This window comes from Sus scrofa, chromosome 7, assembly GCF_054392235.1.
Source record: "Sus scrofa isolate SSC_HxYL_T2T_F1_AM1 chromosome 7, Sscrofa_HxYL_maternal_Yorkshire_Landrace_v2.0, whole genome shotgun sequence".
NCBI classification, from domain to species: Eukaryota; Metazoa; Chordata; class Mammalia; order Artiodactyla; family Suidae; genus Sus; species Sus scrofa.
This window is the reverse complement of record NC_139389.1, coordinates 42,955,486-42,973,354: the sequence shown is the minus strand read 5'-3', so window position 1 is coordinate 42,973,354 and position 17,869 is coordinate 42,955,486. Positions and strand designations below refer to the sequence as shown.

Below are 17,869 nucleotides of genomic sequence, written 5' to 3'. Positions count from 1 at the left end.
ATAGATCTTCGCATTACTCTTACTTCTCCAGTGAATCCCCCCCGCCGGCGCCCCGCAGCCCAAGGATGAGGATTCCCAAAGGTTCAGTCTTCAACTCTCTTCCTTCTTATACTCTATGCTCTGAATTCAACTACTGCCTTTATGTGACTGCGAGTGCTGATCTTACGAGGCAAGAAGACCCACTGGGACAGCAGGCGATTAGGAGAGTGGAAATTAAAAATATTATCTCTCACTTGCGATGAAAAAAAAAAAAGTGTGCAATTGAGAAATTAAATAAGTCTACCTTTGTCCTGTTTTGGTTAAAAAGAAACTAACTGAAACAAAAACTCCTGCACACCACACGAAGGAATGTTTTCCCTGGATGGATAGCTTTATTTATATAAATGGTGTGCTGTGCCAGACCTTACTACCAGTTGATAAGGTAAATGAAACTAAACAAAGAGCTTTAACTGGCTTATTAAAACAAGATGAAACAAAGTCCCAAGGAAATTCAATGTAATTGTTCTGCTCTATTCCCCAAGAAGCAAACTCTGTTTTTGTGATGTCCTTCCCAAGTGTGATGGCTATTTTTATGTGTCAACTTGACTGGGCACAGGGATGCTCAGAGAGCTGGCAAACATGATTTCAAGGTGTGTTCGTGAGGGTGTTTCTGGAAGAGATTAGCATTTGAATCAGTAGACTGAATAAAGCAGATGGCCCTCACCCATATGGGTGGGCACCTTCCAATCCATTAAAGGGCCTGAATGGAACAAAAAGGCGGAGGAGGGGCAGTTCTCTCTCTACTTAGGCTGGGACATCCATCTTCTGCCCTTGGCCTTCAACTCCTGGATCTTGGGACTTCAGACCTGACTGGGGCTTATCCCACTGGCTCCCATGGTTCTCAGGCATTCAGGGTTTGGATACCACCAGCTTTCTCAGGGCTCCAGCTTGTATACAGCAGATCCTGAGACTTCTCAGCCTCCACAATCCCATGAGTCAACCCCTCATAAGAAACCCCTTTCTCTATATCTATATCTAGATAGCATTTTATTTTATTTTATCTTATTTCTACGACCGCACCTGTGGCACATGGAAGTTCCCAGGCTAGGAGTGGAATCAGAGCTGCAGCTACTGGCCTACACCACAGCCATGGCAACAGAGCACATGAGGCACATCTGTGACCTACCCTCAGCTTGCCGCAACACTGGATCCTTAACCCACTGAGCGAGGCCAGGGATTGAACCTGCATCTTCAAGTATACTGTGCCAGGTTCTTAACCTGCTGAGCCACAACGAGAACTCTCTAGATACCCTTTTAGATATGTTTCTCTGAAGAACCCTAACATACCAAGCAAAGAAATAATAATTTTCAAGTGGTCAGTGGATTAAAGATTATCTTTAACTACCTTCAGTATCTTTTGTAAATGTGAAATAATAGCATAATTTCAGGTTTAATTCCCTTGATTTCTCTCCTGGAGAAACGGTAAATGTAGCCCCTACAACAGCCTGTATCACCCGCGAGGATGCTCTGGCACTGGGTCTTTACAAGGTGGTCAGTGGATGCTTCACAGGGAAATGAAGTGAATACATTCAATCTAGAACTCAGAGCTGCAGGTCCTGGAGATGGCCCTGGAGGTGGTCTTAGCAAAGCTGCCCAGGTGGAATGCAGCCCTGGACATATAAAACATATTTTGTTTTTCATCTATAAAGTGTTTCATTTTTCACTTTGTCTTCCTTCCCAAGTAAAGAAATAACAATTTTGTCTCCCGTCATTTTCATTTATGTGTGTCCACGTACTCTGAAAAATAACATTTTCCGAGTAAAAAAAGATACAATTCAATTAGCTTACAACCCAGCAGGCGATGATTTTTTAAATAAGGAAGTATCTTCTGGCATACTTGTTACTTCCTCAAGAAAGCCTTGGGACCGGGTTGCATCAAGAAGGACATGACTGAAGGCTATCAATGAGTTTAACACCGAAATGATGAGACAAAGCTATGATGAGAAGAATAAGATGAGCGGGAGTTCCCTGGTGGCGCAGTGGGTTAAGGATCCAGTGTTGAAACTGCAGCAGCCCTGATTGCTGCTGTGGCACAGGTTTGATCCCTGGCCTGGGAACTTCTGCATGCTATGGATGCAGCCAAAGGAAAAAAATAAAAGATTTTTATCTGTGATATAAGCAAAGTGGACAGCTGGGTGGAGAAGACATTCTGGTTAGTAGACATAGTACAAGCAAAAATATGGGTCCAGAAGGCTTACAACTGAGAACAGTGTCTAGGAAACAATGAAGCGTCCGTATCGGTAGTTGAATTGAAATATCAATGTAACAAGATCCCCAAAGGAGACAGGAGTGTTGGAATCCTGCCCTTGGCCATCTCCACCTTAAGATTAACACGTTGGTGGACTCCAACTTCAATACTGAACTAACCCTAGCATGCTATATAGAACCAAGTGCCTGAGCTAGGCTGGAGCAAAGGGCCTTCAGCTGAGGAATCCCAAATCCTATATTTTGTCATTTTCCTATAAGACCAAATTCAAGGCCCAGGATAGAAGCCACATCCAACACTGATAAAAGCAACAGAGCCAAGGACATGGACAGAAAGAAGGAGAGTGGGATCAAGAGAGAACACAAACCAGAGAAAAAAAAAAATCAGAGACTTTGCCCGTAATCACTGCACAAAACTCTAGGGGGTAAATCAGCAAACAATTCCCATAGACATGACAACTTTATGACTGACAGATTCAACTGGAATTGTGGGAAGACTTCATGATTTTAAGATCACTTTCCCACACAACACATGGTACAGACCTGCAAGTCATTTTCTTTTTCTTTTGATTTAATCCAAGTTTTGCCTTGAGTCTGTGGATCGATGAGGAGTGGGTATCTGGTGGCCTTTGTCACAATGATGCCATTCTGAATTGAGAGGTCATCTCCTGGTAAACCCTGCAGCCCCCACTCTCCAATCTGAATAACAAGAAATGGATGTGGCCATTCAAAGGAAAACAAGGAGTCTCTCGTTAGTCATTAACAGTGCCAGGATATAAAAGAATTTAAAATTTGGACATACTTTTTCCATTGAGGCTATGCCTGCCACATGTACCCAGGAAAAAAAGCAGAACTCGTAAATGTGAACCGAATAACATTAAAAGAAACAAACTTATCATCTAATAAACCCTTTCTCTAGCAGCCCGAGATTAGGTTTGGTCCTTTACATTGTGTTTTCTTCCACAATTAGGAGGAAATGTTGTAAACTGCATACTAAACCTGATTCGGGGAAGGTGAAGCACGGCTGCTGAACATTCAGAGAAAACAGGGACTTAAGATATGGTGAGGCTGGGTGGGTGGTGGGGTCTAGGTGGGCTGGAGTTAGCAGGGGTCATGAATATTCTGGGAAATCTGAGCAGGTAAGCCCTGAGGCTTAAGTCTCCAAAACGTCCCCCTTCCTGCCCTTTGGTTCTGCTAAGTGGGGGAAGGGCCGTTGCACAGGAAGGCAGAGAAATCAGAGGAGGCAAAATATTTCACTGGCAGGAACTCATCAGTGACATTTTTCTTAATATTTCCTTTCAAAATCAAGAGGGAATTGCCGGCCTGGCTCCACGTGATCGATAAAAATCGCCCAAGATCCAACGAACCAACCAGCCTCCACCTTTATTACATTAGCCCAGCTCCTCCAAAGGCCATAATCAATAAAGAATATCTTGGCCCGCTTCGCCTCGTCCGTGCCCAGAGCCTCTCCAATACATTATCTAGTCCCCACAAGCACCAGTTGAACATTGTTTGAATTAGAAAAGTTTTTTTTTTTTTAATTTTTAAATAGAGATAACTTGAAATTAATAGTGTGGCTTCCCTAAGGGAACTGCAACTGGGGAACATATTTACAAATCAGAGAAGCAGCTCGTGAATACAAATTGCCTGGAAAGCATTTCATGCTGCAGGAGCTCTGCAAGATATACTGAAAATTGACAGTGGCATCAAATCCCCAGCAAGGAACATTCGTGTGGCAGGGCACGCCATTGCTCAGTGATGCCAGAATGTGCTCCTGCTATGCTGTTGGGCATTATAAAAAGACGGTTAGCGATCAAAGACAGTGGATGATACCAGTACTTATGGCCCAGCTAATACCGACATTGTCCTAGAATGTCTGTAAGAGAGCGCGACTGAATGGAGCTAGTGTAGATAATGGGGGCTGAGTATTAGCAAGCCTGTAACGGCACAAGGGATCTTCTCATTCACAGCAGTGCAATTGGTATTAATTTGAAAGCAAGATTTCTTGAAATGCAAAGGAACTTTTGCAACACAAAGAAAAAAAAAGAAACAACTTCGGCATTTTCAATACAACCTTTTCAATGAAACAAGAAAAGAAAAAAAAAAAATTAGGTTTCACCCTGATGTCTTAGTAAGTAGGAAATGAAATGAAATTCAAATAATACTATAAGGAAAGCAATACTTAACCGTTGGGGGATCCACCAACATCGAAATCAGATTCAGGTTTTCAGTGAAAGGAATCTTCCGGGCTTTCAACTCTACCTCCCATTGATCCTTAAGCAAATAGTTTCTAAATATCTGATTGAAAGGACCAAGGTAGGAAAGGAATCCAGTGCACAGCAGAATATCACCTACGAGCCTGTTAAGAGGACACACAACGTGAATCAGAATCACTCAGGCAGCTGACGCTCCCTCAGTAAGGGGTCTGAAAGACCAAGGGCAATTTCATTACTAGGCGAGATCCTACTCTGCTCCCTGCTTGGCAGCCAGACATGGAGAGACAGGCAAAAAGGAGCCCGAAGCAGGAGGAGGGCCTCCTACCAGGTAGGTCACAGGGCAAGAGAGAAGGCTCCTTCCTGAAGCCTGACTCCCAGATGAGGAAAACATCCTTTCCCCACCCCAGGCCCTGGTCCTGTTCAGACTCTGGTCTTGATCAAACTACTTTTTCTCCTCCTTCTCCTTCTTCCTCCGTTTTTTTTTTTGTTTTTTTTTTGTCTGTCAGTCTCCTACTCCCCTCTCATTCCCTCTCAGTTTTCAGAAAACACCAGCCCAAAATACCCTTCCATTTAGAACAAACTGAAGATTCACACTTTAAAAATCCCTAAGGTAAAGAGAATACAACTTAAACCCAGTATCTACACTGTTGTGGCAAATCTAGACAATATCAAGAGCACTCTTGCACCAAAACCTGGACTGCTGAACCAAAACTGAAATTTAAAAATGTTTCACCAAGTTTTCTTGTGTCTCTGTTTTCCTGAAAGTGTGTGACTTAAGCTCTAAGCCCTTTCTAAGATGATGGGATTCTGAGATGGAAACGGAGGAGAAAAGCCCTTTAAAGGAATTAGACTTCAGGTCCCCTGAAGTCACAAAGAGGTGGGCTTTGGTGTGATGACTAAGAAGGAGAGTGATTGTAACAAAGACCAAAACTGATACCTATTGATCTGAGCTTTGAACTCTTTGCTTTGCTGAGTCCATCGGACTTTTTCTCCACTCAGTCCATCGATCAGGGTGGAAGCTGCCTGCATCTTTTTCCGGCACATATCAGCATCATTAAGTAAATCCTACATTCATAAAGGGAGAATGTTTCAAAGGCCTTCAAAATTGCTTAATCAAACATCCATCATATCCACACATAAAAATATACGGAGGAATTTCTTAATTTGCAAAGTAAATATAATCTAAAAATACAGTGTAGGAGTTCCCATCATGGCTCAGTGGAAACAACTATGACTAGTGTCCATGAAGATGCAGGTTCGATCCCTGGCTTTGATCAGGGGGTTAAGGATCCAGCATTGCCGTGAGCTGTGGTGTAGGTTGCAGATGAGGCTCGGATCCGGCGTTGCTGTGGCTGTGGCATAGGCTGGTGGCTACAGCTCCCATTTGACCCCTAGCCTGGAAACCTCCATATGCTGCAGGTACAGCCCTAAAAAGACAAAAAGAAATTTTAAAAAATATAAATAAATAAAATAAGTGTAAGTAAAATTTTACACATTCAATTCTTATAATTCACTCGTAGTATAATTAATTCACCTTACGAAATTTCAAGAAGAACCATTTTGTAAGAAAGAATCTAAATCATATAACTTTAATTTTTTATTATTTTTTAATTTTTTTTTTTTGGTCTTTTTTAGGGCCACACCCGAGGCATATGGAGGTTCCCAGACTAGGGGTCTAATTGGAGCTACAGCTGCTGGCCTATGCCACAGCCACAGAAATATGGGATCCAAGCCATGTCTGCGACCTACACCACAGCTCACAGCAATTACGGATCCTTAACCCACTGAGCGAGGCCAGGGATCGAATCCACAACGTCATGGTTCCTAGTCAGATTCGTTTCTGCTGTGCCACAACAGGAACTCTGATATAACTTTTATTCTATATAAATTAAAAAAAAAATTTTTTGGAGTTCCCATCGTGGCTCAGTGGTTAACGAATCTGACCAGGAACCATGAGGTTTAAAATATATATATGTTTTTTGGTTTTTTTTTTAGCTTTTTGGGGCCAAAGTACACCTGTTAGTTGCAGGTGTACAACAAAGTAAATCAAGGTTATACTTACACATATATCCATTCCTTCTCAAATTCTTTCCCCATCAAGTCACATAACTTAAACCATGTTTCTATTAAATATTCTCAAAACATAATCAAAACAATAAATATACCACTTTGAGTCTTGGATTTAATAATAATTGAGTTTGAGTTTACAAAGGATTTTTCCAAGAAAAATCCTGCGCAACTGTAGTACGTTGCAGTCAGCTTGTATCAGCTCACAGAACCGACTGTTGCATTTTCAGAAAATTTATGAGTTGGTGTTAAACACAGCTATTATTAAAAATTAAATCACTTGAGCAAATTATATTAAAGAAAAGGTAGTAAATAATCAAAATTCATCAATTTATAATTATCTTCTACATCTTCATATTATCTATACTCTTGAGGTTCAGTTCATTGCATCTGCCTGTTGGAAACAATATACAATGGCATGCAGCATTTTTTCCCAAATCTGCATCATCTTGTCATGTTGATAGCTTAAAACTGACAGTGATGGGGGGTACCTAAGCCACAGAAATCAGCAAACACTGTAAATCTGGGCTTTCTTCTCCCCCCGCCCCTGCCCCCCATTAGCCGATCGTTGAACATTTATCAGACCACCACTGTTTGCAACCCATATCATGAGGTCACACTAGGATCCCCATTTGACAGATAGCCAATTGCCCCCAACTGCACAATAATTGTCTGAGCTGCAGTGAGACACCAAAATCATAGGCTATCACTTACATGTGGAATCTAAAAAAAGGACACAATGAACTTCTTTGCAGAACGGACTTTGAAAAATTTATGGTTTCCAAAGGAGACAGGTTGGTGGGTATGGGGTTAGGGTGGGGGTTTGGGATGGAAATACTATAAAATTGGGTTGTAATGATCATTGTACAACTATAAATGTAATAAAATTCAAACAAAACAAAACAAAAAATTGCCTGTGCTGGATCTCATAGTTTTTTACTCTTGGGTATGACATCACAGCTTCTTCTTACAGAAAGTAATTACTAAAAACAGAAAAAACAATTTGGAGTGTTGAAGATCCAAACCAAGTAGACATAGCTGGTGAGTAAAGGCATTCAGGAAAGTGCTCTTTCATTATAAACATTTTCCTAATTTCTAAACATAGCACATACTACTGTAGCATTTCAGCATGTGGCATTATTAACTCTTGTGTATTTAATCTCACCATTTTCTCGTTCATTGCTGCATCAAATTTTGCTTGCACTTTATCCAGCTCAGCTTGTTTCTCATCAAGCAGAGCCTGAGCCTTCCCCAGCTCAGCATTAGCAACTGCTAACCGGCCCTCTTGCTTGGCCAGGTTTGCCTTAAAAGGAAGAAGATGTGATTAGTGTAGAGTCGAATTAGCGATATGAAACATTCATGCTTTCAATTGGTAAATAACAACCTAAGCTACTACATAATTTTTGCCCCAGTTGGAAGTCATCTGTTTCACTGTCTTTAGCTGCGGAAGCAGAGACATTTCATTCAAGTTCATGTTTTTCCTTTTCATTATTAATGTTCAATATGGAAAATGCAGAAACGCTTGGAAAGGAGAAAAAAATTACTCATGATTTTACCCAGAGATAGTCTGTGAGTCTTATGTCAAGAAGTCGATAGCTAGCTAGCATTTTGATTTTTTTTCATTTAGAGTAGTATAATAATTTCCTCACAATCTTAGATAATTTTTCACGAACATTAGCTACATGTGGCTGCATAATATCCCACAATTTAGAAATATCATAATTTACTTAACTTTGCCCTACTTTTATTTTTGTCTTTTTTTTTGCCTTTTCTAGGGCCGCTCCAGCGGCATATGGAGGTTCCCAGGCTAGGGTACTAATCGGAGCTGTAGCTGCCGGTCTATGCCAGAGCTACAGCAACTCGGGATCTGAGCCGCGTCTGTGACCTACACCGCAGCTCACGGCAACGCCAGATCCCTAACCCACTGAGCAAGGCCAGGGATCGAACCTGCAACCTCATGGTTCCTAGTTGGATTTGTTAACCACTGAGCCACAACAGGAACTCCAACTTTGCCCTACTTTTAGGCATTTCTCCCCAACCCCATTTTAAAGTATTGTAAATAATGCTTTGGTAAATACTATTGGATATATAAACATTTAGGATTGTTTTCTTGGTAAAGAATTTTTGAAGTGAAATTACTCTATCAGTAGTTTTTCATTTTCTCCAAGTACTACAGCATGATAATTATCTGCTTCTTATAAATTTAGAATAATTAATCAGTAAAATAATATAGTCCTAAAGCGTTTTGGGGTAGAAACTCTTTGATAAGTTTCTCATTTTCTTTCTTAATATTGGATTTTTTGAAATTAGCCCTTTTTCTCAGGAAATTTTCATTTAATTTAGGTTCTTTAATGAATTTAGAAATAACTGTAAATTTTGCTTTTTAATTATTTAAATCTTTGATCTGTAATTATATGGATTTATCTTTTATATTCATTTCTTTTGTCTTTTTTGTTGTTGTTGCTATTTCCCGGGCCGCTCCCGGGGCACATGGAGGTTCCCAGGCTAGGGGTCCAATCGGAGCTGTAGCCACCAGCCAACGCCAGAGCCACAGCAACGCGGGATCCGAGCCGCGTCTGCAACCTACACCACAACTCACGGCAACGCCGGATCGCCAACCCACTGAGCAAGGGCAGGGACCGAACCCGCAACCTCATGGTTCCCAGTCGGATTCGTCAACCACTGCGCCACGACGGGAACTCCTATATTCATTTCTTTTGGATTACATTTTTCCATTATATATTTCATATATACATATTATACAAAGCACCAATTCTTTAATTTTGCTACTTTTTTCTAGTTTTTAATGTATTTTTATTAGCTCTTTCTATTTCCTTATATTGTGTATGTGTGTGTTTATGCTTATAAGTAGGAGTATAGACATACCAGAGCATATACCGTTTCTTTGGTTCATTTAAGCGCTAAAATGAACCAAAGACCAAATGGTAGCATTTTGGTCATATCACAAAAGCTTTGGTAACTAGATTCCTGTCATCATTTACTAAGTGGAAGTGACAGCCTTTTTTTTTTTTAAACATAAGCATTCAAGGAATTCCTCTATGACTCAGTGGGTTAAAGACCTGGCACTGTCACTGTTATCTATGGCTTGGTCACTGATGCGCAGTAGGTTCCATCACTGGCATGGGAATGTCAACATGCCACAGGCACAGCCAAATATATATGTTATATATATGTTATTATATTATATATGTTATTATATTATATATAATATATATAATATATACACCCACACACCCACACACATACATATATATACGTGTGTGTTCTATTTCTCTATGTGTGTTCTAGTTTTATTGCTTATAATCAGAGAATGAGATGCTTTCAGGAATTGAATCAAAGTCTTCTTTTAGAATTAAATATGATCCATTTTTGTAACTGTCTCTTGGACACTAGAAATAATTTCATATTTTTTGTTCATCTGGAAGAAAGTTCAATGTTGCTATTTACCCTTAAAAATAATATAGTGTAAAATCTCTATATAATTATTAATTTACACCTACTCAGGACTGGCTGCATGGAAGTGCAAAATGAAAACGCAGGGTCGCTTGTTAGAAAAAGTATTGCGGACTTTAAGAGAGTGCCAGCAGAGCATTAAGCCAAGCGTGGTCCCTTCTAACGCTGGTCCTCTGCCTACCAGACCCACCTTCGACTGATGGTGTATGCCACAATCTCAAATTACAGCATTTTCTTTTTGTTAATCTCCTCTTAAAATATGAATGGATTTGCCTTATATAATTTGATGCTATTTTATTTACTGCATAAAGCATCATTACAATGAAGGCTCACTGTCGTCATGGTTTTCATCAATAAGGATGACTGCTCTTTCTTGAATGCTACATTTATAGTAACACTTCTCTCTTGGCATCTCTTTGTTTGAGCATATTTGCTACATTCGCCCTTCATTTCCCTTTGCTAAAACTTTCTAATTGTTTTATATTGAAAGATAGTTTTTTAATGGATATATATGGAAAAGACACCCTTTTGTCTCTCCTTCTCTCTCTCTCTTTTTTTTTTTTTTTTTTTTTTGTCTTTTTAGGGCCCAACTCAAGGCACATGGAGGTTCCCAGTCTAGGGGTCAAATTGGAGCTATAGCTGCCGGCCTACACCACAGCCAGAGCAACCCCAGATCCAAGCCGCGCCTATGATCCACAAACGCAGCTCATGGCAACACCAAATCCTTAATCCACTGAGCAAGTCCAGGGATCTAACTGGCATTGTTATGGACACTAGTCTGGTTCATTACTGCTGAGCTATGATGGAAACCCCCAACTTTCTCATTTTTAATTTATTTTCTATGTTTCTCAAAGTTATCTGTCTCAGAGTTGAAAGAAGCAGACATTTCTATAAGGTTTATCATGAAAACAGTACCCCTTGCCCATCTGCTCACCACTTTCCATTCCACAGAGTAACCACTTCCCATTCTTTTAGCTTTATGGGGTTGGGGGGGCGGGGGTAGTGTGTGTCTGGGTGGTATATTTTATGAATCTTCCTACACTCCTGAGGATGTATTTCTGTTTCTTCAAACATAAAGGACAATCGGGGGGGGGGGGAGGTGTGCCCAGTGTGTGTGTGTGTGTGTGTGTGTGTCTATCCCTCAGTACTTAAACTGCATCCTTAAGAATGTCTTTTTGCTCCCTCATATGTTAAGGGCAGCCTGGCCTATTATTGAATTCTTGGACCCCAATAATTTCCTCCTCAGTACTCTGGATATGCTTTCCTGTTATCTTCTAGTATTTAGGGTTGTGGGAAGTCTGCGACATCTTGATTTCTCTTCTTTTGTAAGCAACCTTTTTAAAATTTTGTCTTAGATGCCTACAAGACTCTCTTCCTATCTCTGAAATTTAACACATTTCTGAGTGTTGATGTTAATTTTTACAAATTTTGTTTGGAATATAGAAATCAAATTCAGTCTCCAAATCTAATCTCCAAACTTTAAATATATGGCTGCTTTTCTTTCATGACAGCTTATTATTCCCAATAAATTCTCCTTCTGTTTAGGTGAACAAGTTGGTTTTGGTTTAGTGTCTGCCATTCCAAGAAACATGTCATATATATAAAAAGAATGAGAAACTGTGAGAGGACCTACAGAAAAAAAGAAAAAATTTGTAACGGAGAAATCTACTTTCATTAGTCTAAATTATGCTTTGTCTTTTAATGGCAGTAATACTGATGACTGATTTTATTAAACATTGATTTACTGGGAGAAGGAGGGAGACTTTTACCTTCAGAGGCAACACTTCTCTGTTGACACCATAAAATGTTGCCATAGCAAGTGTCCAAGACAGCAGACCAGCCACATTCCCACAGACTTTTTTGGCACTCTCAAAAGTATAATCATCCATATTAAAATACGGCTGTAATAACTCAACAGTTTCTTCATTTATAGTGTCCTTGGGGAACTGCTGAAGGCTCCACAGGAATCCCGTTGCACTCATCAACTGAAAAATAGTATTACAACCTGTAAGCTCTGGAAGAAAATATGCACTTTCTTCCTGAGTTAGTATGTACTTCTAAATTGAATTTTTTTTTCAAAAAAGTAGCAATTGATTTGCTCTAAACATACAAATCAAGGCTATGGCAGTAGCAAATTCCAAGTGGTCTTCCCGTTTCCATGGTGAAGAATGAAGAAGAAAAACAATGTAAGTTTCCCGTCTAGTGAGTACATCAAAATGCCACCAACCACACAAGCCTTCTTTTGGAGACTGGGTTGGGTTGACATCAAAACTGTACTGGTTCTGGATAGATTTTATAAAAAGAGGGCATTCAGCTTTAAAATCCTTCCTTGCTTACACGTTTTGGAAGATGCAGTTTAATCTTCCAAACACAATCTTCAGTACGCAATGATCAATTATTGCCTGCTGGCTTGTCTGGTCTATATTGAATGTCCTGGGGTGTAGACACCTGGCACACCTCATAGAACTTACAGAGATAGATTTTACTTACTTTTAATGACTCTCCCCATGATGGCTTGCAGCAAGGTTTTTCTGGATCCATAGTAACAGGGTCAATTTTCTTTTGAAATAGTAACAGAACACAGTCCATGATTCTCATAATAAGATGAGGAGGCTTCGCAAGTTTCCTGACTGTGGCGATGTCATTTGGCTTGATGGTCTGGATTTGGGGTTAGGGACCAAAATACTTTTTGTTGAGTGCTATTCCTACTCATATGGAAATCTCATACTTTTAAATAAAGTGGAAAACTTTAAAACATATTTTCTCCCCAGTCCCTGACATTATCTCCTCAAAGGTGTGCATTCCAAGATTCTTGCCTAATAACTCTTTCATTGTTACCTTGGGATTTCTATTTCTTTGTTTTCATTTTTCCCCCTTGGAGCCCTCAACTAATTGCTTTAGAATACCACTACCATTCATTGCCCACCACCTTAGACCTCTGTTAGCAACAACCCACATCAATATGTAACATTTAGGTGATTTATATCTTCAAAGCAGAGTCTATATTACACACAGATACTAAAAGAGGGGCCAGGACTCGAGTATCAGAAACCTCATGTTCAATTTTCATTTTGAGGGCTGCCCTGTCTGCAGAAAGGAGGGGAATTCAAAGGAGACAAGAGATGTTATTATAACATATGGCTCATAAAAAGAGTTTGGAAAGTTTCTGTGATCTGGGTTTGAAATAAGACAGCATCTGACATTCACATCAAGAAGGACTGGGACATCATATGATCAATACAATGCCTAAAGCTCCTTTGGTTCAGGGCTTGCTCTCTCATATGTCATCATAAGGGAGTGTGGGTGGAGAATGTGTCCCGGTTGTTGTCACAATTTTGTGAAATGATGATCGTAAATCTATTCATTTAATCAACAACTACAGACATTCTTCCACACAAAATAGAATCTTCCAAGGAAGAGAGAGAAAACACAATTGCCCTAAACTAGGATTATCTGCTGTGATAGAAGCACAGGAGTGATCGGAAAACAAAGGTGGTCCAAAAGAATTGAAAACTTCCTAGAAAGGGTACGATCTGAGCCTGCTCTTGAGAGTGCCTCATATTAGTCAGGGAAGGTTAGAGAGGGAGAGGGAGAGACCCATTTAATGCAAACAGACCATAATTATTGCAGAAGCCTGTAGGTGTTTCTGTATGGCTGGATCACATTGCGTGTAGGGACAAAAATGACAAGAGATAAAGTTCCAGGGCTGGACAAGAGCCAGGTTATCATAGCAGTAGCCCTAACATTTACTGAGTGCTTCCTACATGCCCAGCAAACTGTATTCATTACTTTTAATGCTTACATGGATCCTTCAAGGATCACTGAAGAATTATAATACCGATAGACACCCAAGAAAGTGAAGTAAATAAATCCATCTAAGAAATGGTCGGGGAGGGGCAAATGTAGATCTGCTTGCCTCTGAAGCTGTCCCTTCTCGCTTCACAGCTGTAGATACCTAGCTTGAGGCTTTACTCTTTTTTTTTTTTTTTTTAGGGCCACACCCACGGCATATGGAGGTTCCCAGGCTAGGGGTCGAATTGGAGCTGTAGCCTCCAGCCTATCCCACAGCCATAGCAATGCCAGATCCGAAACGCATCTGCGACCTACACCACAGCTCATGGCAACACCGGATCGTTAACCCACTGAGCAAGGGCAGGGACCGAACCTGCAACCTCATGGTTCCTAGTTGGATTTGTTCCCACTGTACCACGACGGGAACTCCCAAGGCTTTACTCTTAAAGAGCAACGGGAACCACAAGGAGATTTTAAAAGGGTGCATAACATAATCTAGTTGGGAAGCTGGAGTAATTGAGGAGGCTCTCTGTATAATCTGAATCCCCTAGGCTTCGATTTAAGCCAATAATCAGCAACACTATTTCTCAGTTCTCATGGAAGGCTGATTGATGGAATGAAAATAAGTTATGAGAAATGAAGACTTTAAAAAATACAACTTAGAAAACGTAATCAACAGAAACATTGTTTCAAAACTTAGAGGTTATAAATCACATTAAAAATTCAATTCAGGAGTTCCCGTCGTAGCGCAGTGGTTAACGAATCCGACTAGGAACCATGAGGTTGCGGGTTCAGTCCCTGCCCTTGCTCAGTGGGTTAACGATCCGGCGTTGCCGTGAGCTGTGGTGTAGGTTGCAGACGCGGCTCGGATCCCGCGTTGCTGTGGCTCTGGCGTAGGCCGGCGGTTACAGCTCCGATTCAACCCCTAGCCTGGGAACCTCCATATGCCGCGGGAGCGGCCCAAGAAATAGCAACAACAACAACAACAACAACAACAAAAAGAATTCAATTCAGGACTTCCTGTTGTGGCACAGTGGAAACGAATCTGACTAGTATCCATGAGAACGCAGATTCAATCCCTGGCCTCGCTCATTGGGTTAAGGATCTGGCATTGCCATGAGCTGTGGTGTGGGTTGCAGACATGGCTTAGATCCTGCATTGCTTCAGCTGTAGTGTAGGCCGGCAGCTATAGCTCCGATTTGACCTCTAGCCTGGGAACTTCCTTATGTCACAGATGCAGCCCTAAAAAGGGAAAAACAAACAAACAAAAACAAACAAACAAACATTCAATTCAGTCTTCTGATTCCAAGAATTCTACAGTTGATCTCTTGTAATGAAACCCAGGGTCTGCTGGGACTTGTGTTGGGAGGGACAACAGTGCATGGCTCATGGCTCACGTTCAGGGCTGCTTCCGCCTCCTCCAGGGCAGGTCTAGCCGCCTCGAGCTTAGTCTCAGCTTTCACTTTTTCAGTATCAATTTCATCCACTATTTTTTGGGCTTTGTCTTTTACTTCCTGCACTTCATTTTTGACTTTGGCTGAAGCCTGGGCACTTACTGTGACTTCTGCTAATACCTGTTAAATTGAAGAAACACAGGAGGCTAAATAGAAATCCTTCCAGCACAACTTTACAGATTTGAGTAGTGAGAGAATTATTCAACATAATATAAAACAAGAATAAGAGCAAATTTTTCCCCATCTATGTTGCCTATATTTTGAGGTGTATGAAAGTAACTCCTTTGAGCAGTGTTGCAGTCTTCTTTCTATTTCCTAAGCTTCTCTCAGGCATAGAATATACACATCAATATTTTAAGCTTTCAGAAAAATATTTCTAGGCGTTCCCTTTGTGGCTCAGTGGTTAACAAACCCGACTAGGACCCACAAGGATTCGGGTTGGATCCCTGGCCTCGCTCAGTGGGTTAAGGATTTGGCATGGCTGTGAGCTGTGGTGTAGGTTGCAGACACAGCTTGGATCCCACGTTGCTGTGGCTGTGGCACAGGCTGGCAGCTGCAGGTCCGATTCGACCCCTAGCCTGAGAACCTCCATATGCCAAGGGTGCGGCCCTAAAAAGAAAAAAAAAAAAAAGAAAGAAAAGAAAAGAAAAATATTTCTATGTGACTTCCAGAAAATTAAAACTATTCACCTCAACTGCAATAGAATGAGGTCAGAAACCATATCACACCTCATGTAATAACAATAAAATAGCTAATGTTTGTTGAGGGCCTACCTTATGTCAAGACCATGCTAAGAGCCTCTCCTATGCTACCTCTCATATTTCAAAAGCTGAACAAAAGCTGAAAGCCATCTGAGATGGGGGGGAGCTGGGTGTGTGTGGGGAGGTTGTAGATAAGGGAGCGGCACACACATATTCCTATCACCTTGGGAGGAGTGTCTTTAAAAACAGAAACAAAAACTCAACGGAATCTTTTTCCTTCCTTGACACAAACTTCAGATGGGAGTTTGTGGGCTATCCCAGAAACCTAGAGCATGCGGGGACTTTAAAGAGAAGACCATATATAACTTACAGTCAAGGTGCAATTTCCTGAACAGACGGTAGAAAACAAGAGAGACAGACAGAGTCAGGGAAGGAAAAAAATAGCCTTGGACCAAGTAGGGGATATAATAGTTTAGGGATATCTTGATAGTATAAGTTAAACAAATACATCGAATAGTCTTTGTAATTACTATCTTACCAGAAATGGTCTGTAGGTTTATACTTTGTTTACTTTTTAATGACATTTTTTAAATAATGCTTTTTCTTAACATGGCAAAACCCTCCTCACACTAGTGATAAAATAAATGTCAACTCACTGCATCTGCTTTTACAGAAGCCACTGCCAGTTCCTTCTCCTTTACTGCAAGATCCTGAGAGAGTTTTGCAACAGATTCACTTGCCTCCATCAGCTTATCCAGACCTTTATAAACATACACATATACACTTTTGCTGAGTATATGACTATGCCCTCATCATAAATTTATTCAATATTTACACCATAACATGTCCTATAACAAACATAAAATAATTATGGATAAAAGTTTTAGAAAGACACATATTGTCGAAGCAGCAACACTGACTGTATTCCTGGGAGTTTCAGCAGGGGCTGAAGAAAATAACCCTGCTTGAAGAACATAATTTAGCTACGTTTAAGGGAAAGTCATACTGCGAAAGTGAGCAGGATTAATTTAGTCAGGAAACTTATTTGACGAACTTATGCTCTCCTTGGCTTTGCAAACAGTTTATAACTACCTTTTTTTTTTTTTTTCTTTTTTTTGCCTTTGAGGCATAGTGCAGCTGAGACGGCAAATGAGACAGACAATATATTAACATTTTGTGGTTCCCTTTGCTATAAAGATGAAAATAACTGGCAAAACTTCTGCAACTGGCTCTGAGACTTTCAGTGCTCTGGAGGAAACTCCTTGGTTAACTGAGTTGCTCACATTTCAGTTGGGCTCTGGATGGAGGTCCTGTTGGTCAGTATTTAGCACTGGGGTCTGGGGTGGGGGCACTCTCTTGTATGGTTTCCCGTTTCCTTGGTGTAAATATTCCCACCATGTTTGATTTCAAGCTACCGAGAGATTCTCAGTAACACACCATTACATAATATCTCTACATGACATACAATATATGTAATATTTCTACCACACAAGTAGAATAGAAACAATCTCAAGAACATTAATAGTACAATAAAAATAACAAAGATGGGGGAGTTCCGCTGTGGCTCAGAAGTAAGGAACCCAACTAGTATCCATGAGGACTCGGGTTCAATCCCTGGCCTCACTCAGTGGGTTATGGATCTGGCGTTGCTGTGAGCTGTGGTGTGGGTGGCAGATGCGGCTTGGATCCCGCATTAATGTGGCCGTGGTGTAGGCCGGCAGCTGCACCTCCTATTCGACCATAGATAGCCTGGGAACCTCCATACGCCGCAGGTGTGACCCTAAAAACAAAACAAAACAAAACAAAAAAAACTAAGAAGTAATGCATTTTGAGTATTTATTGCCTTCATTTTTTAGCATAGCTTATTTAATTGCAAGTTTATATTTCTTAGTTTTAAATAAAGGCTGTGTTTAGCAACCAG

The 17,869-nt window shown here is 40.6% G+C and overlaps 1 protein-coding gene across 1 annotated transcript in view; it reads right to left on the bottom strand.

Annotated features, from left to right (window-relative positions):
* DNAH8 (dynein axonemal heavy chain 8) overlaps window positions 1-17,869 on the bottom strand; it is a 297,717-nt gene that overhangs the window by 88,678 nt on the left and 191,170 nt on the right. The window contains exons 67-74 of the mRNA XM_084967979.1: window positions 16,605-16,708; window positions 15,191-15,367; window positions 12,492-12,659; window positions 11,771-11,986; window positions 7,693-7,830; window positions 5,398-5,525; window positions 4,432-4,603; window positions 2,788-2,943 (exon numbers count right to left, since the gene is read on the bottom strand). Of these exons, the coding sequence (XP_084824105.1) occupies window positions 2,788-2,943; window positions 4,432-4,603; window positions 5,398-5,525; window positions 7,693-7,830; window positions 11,771-11,986; window positions 12,492-12,659; window positions 15,191-15,367; window positions 16,605-16,708 (1,259 nt within the window). The remainder of the gene's footprint in view (window positions 1-2,787; window positions 2,944-4,431; window positions 4,604-5,397; window positions 5,526-7,692; window positions 7,831-11,770; window positions 11,987-12,491; window positions 12,660-15,190; window positions 15,368-16,604; window positions 16,709-17,869) is intronic.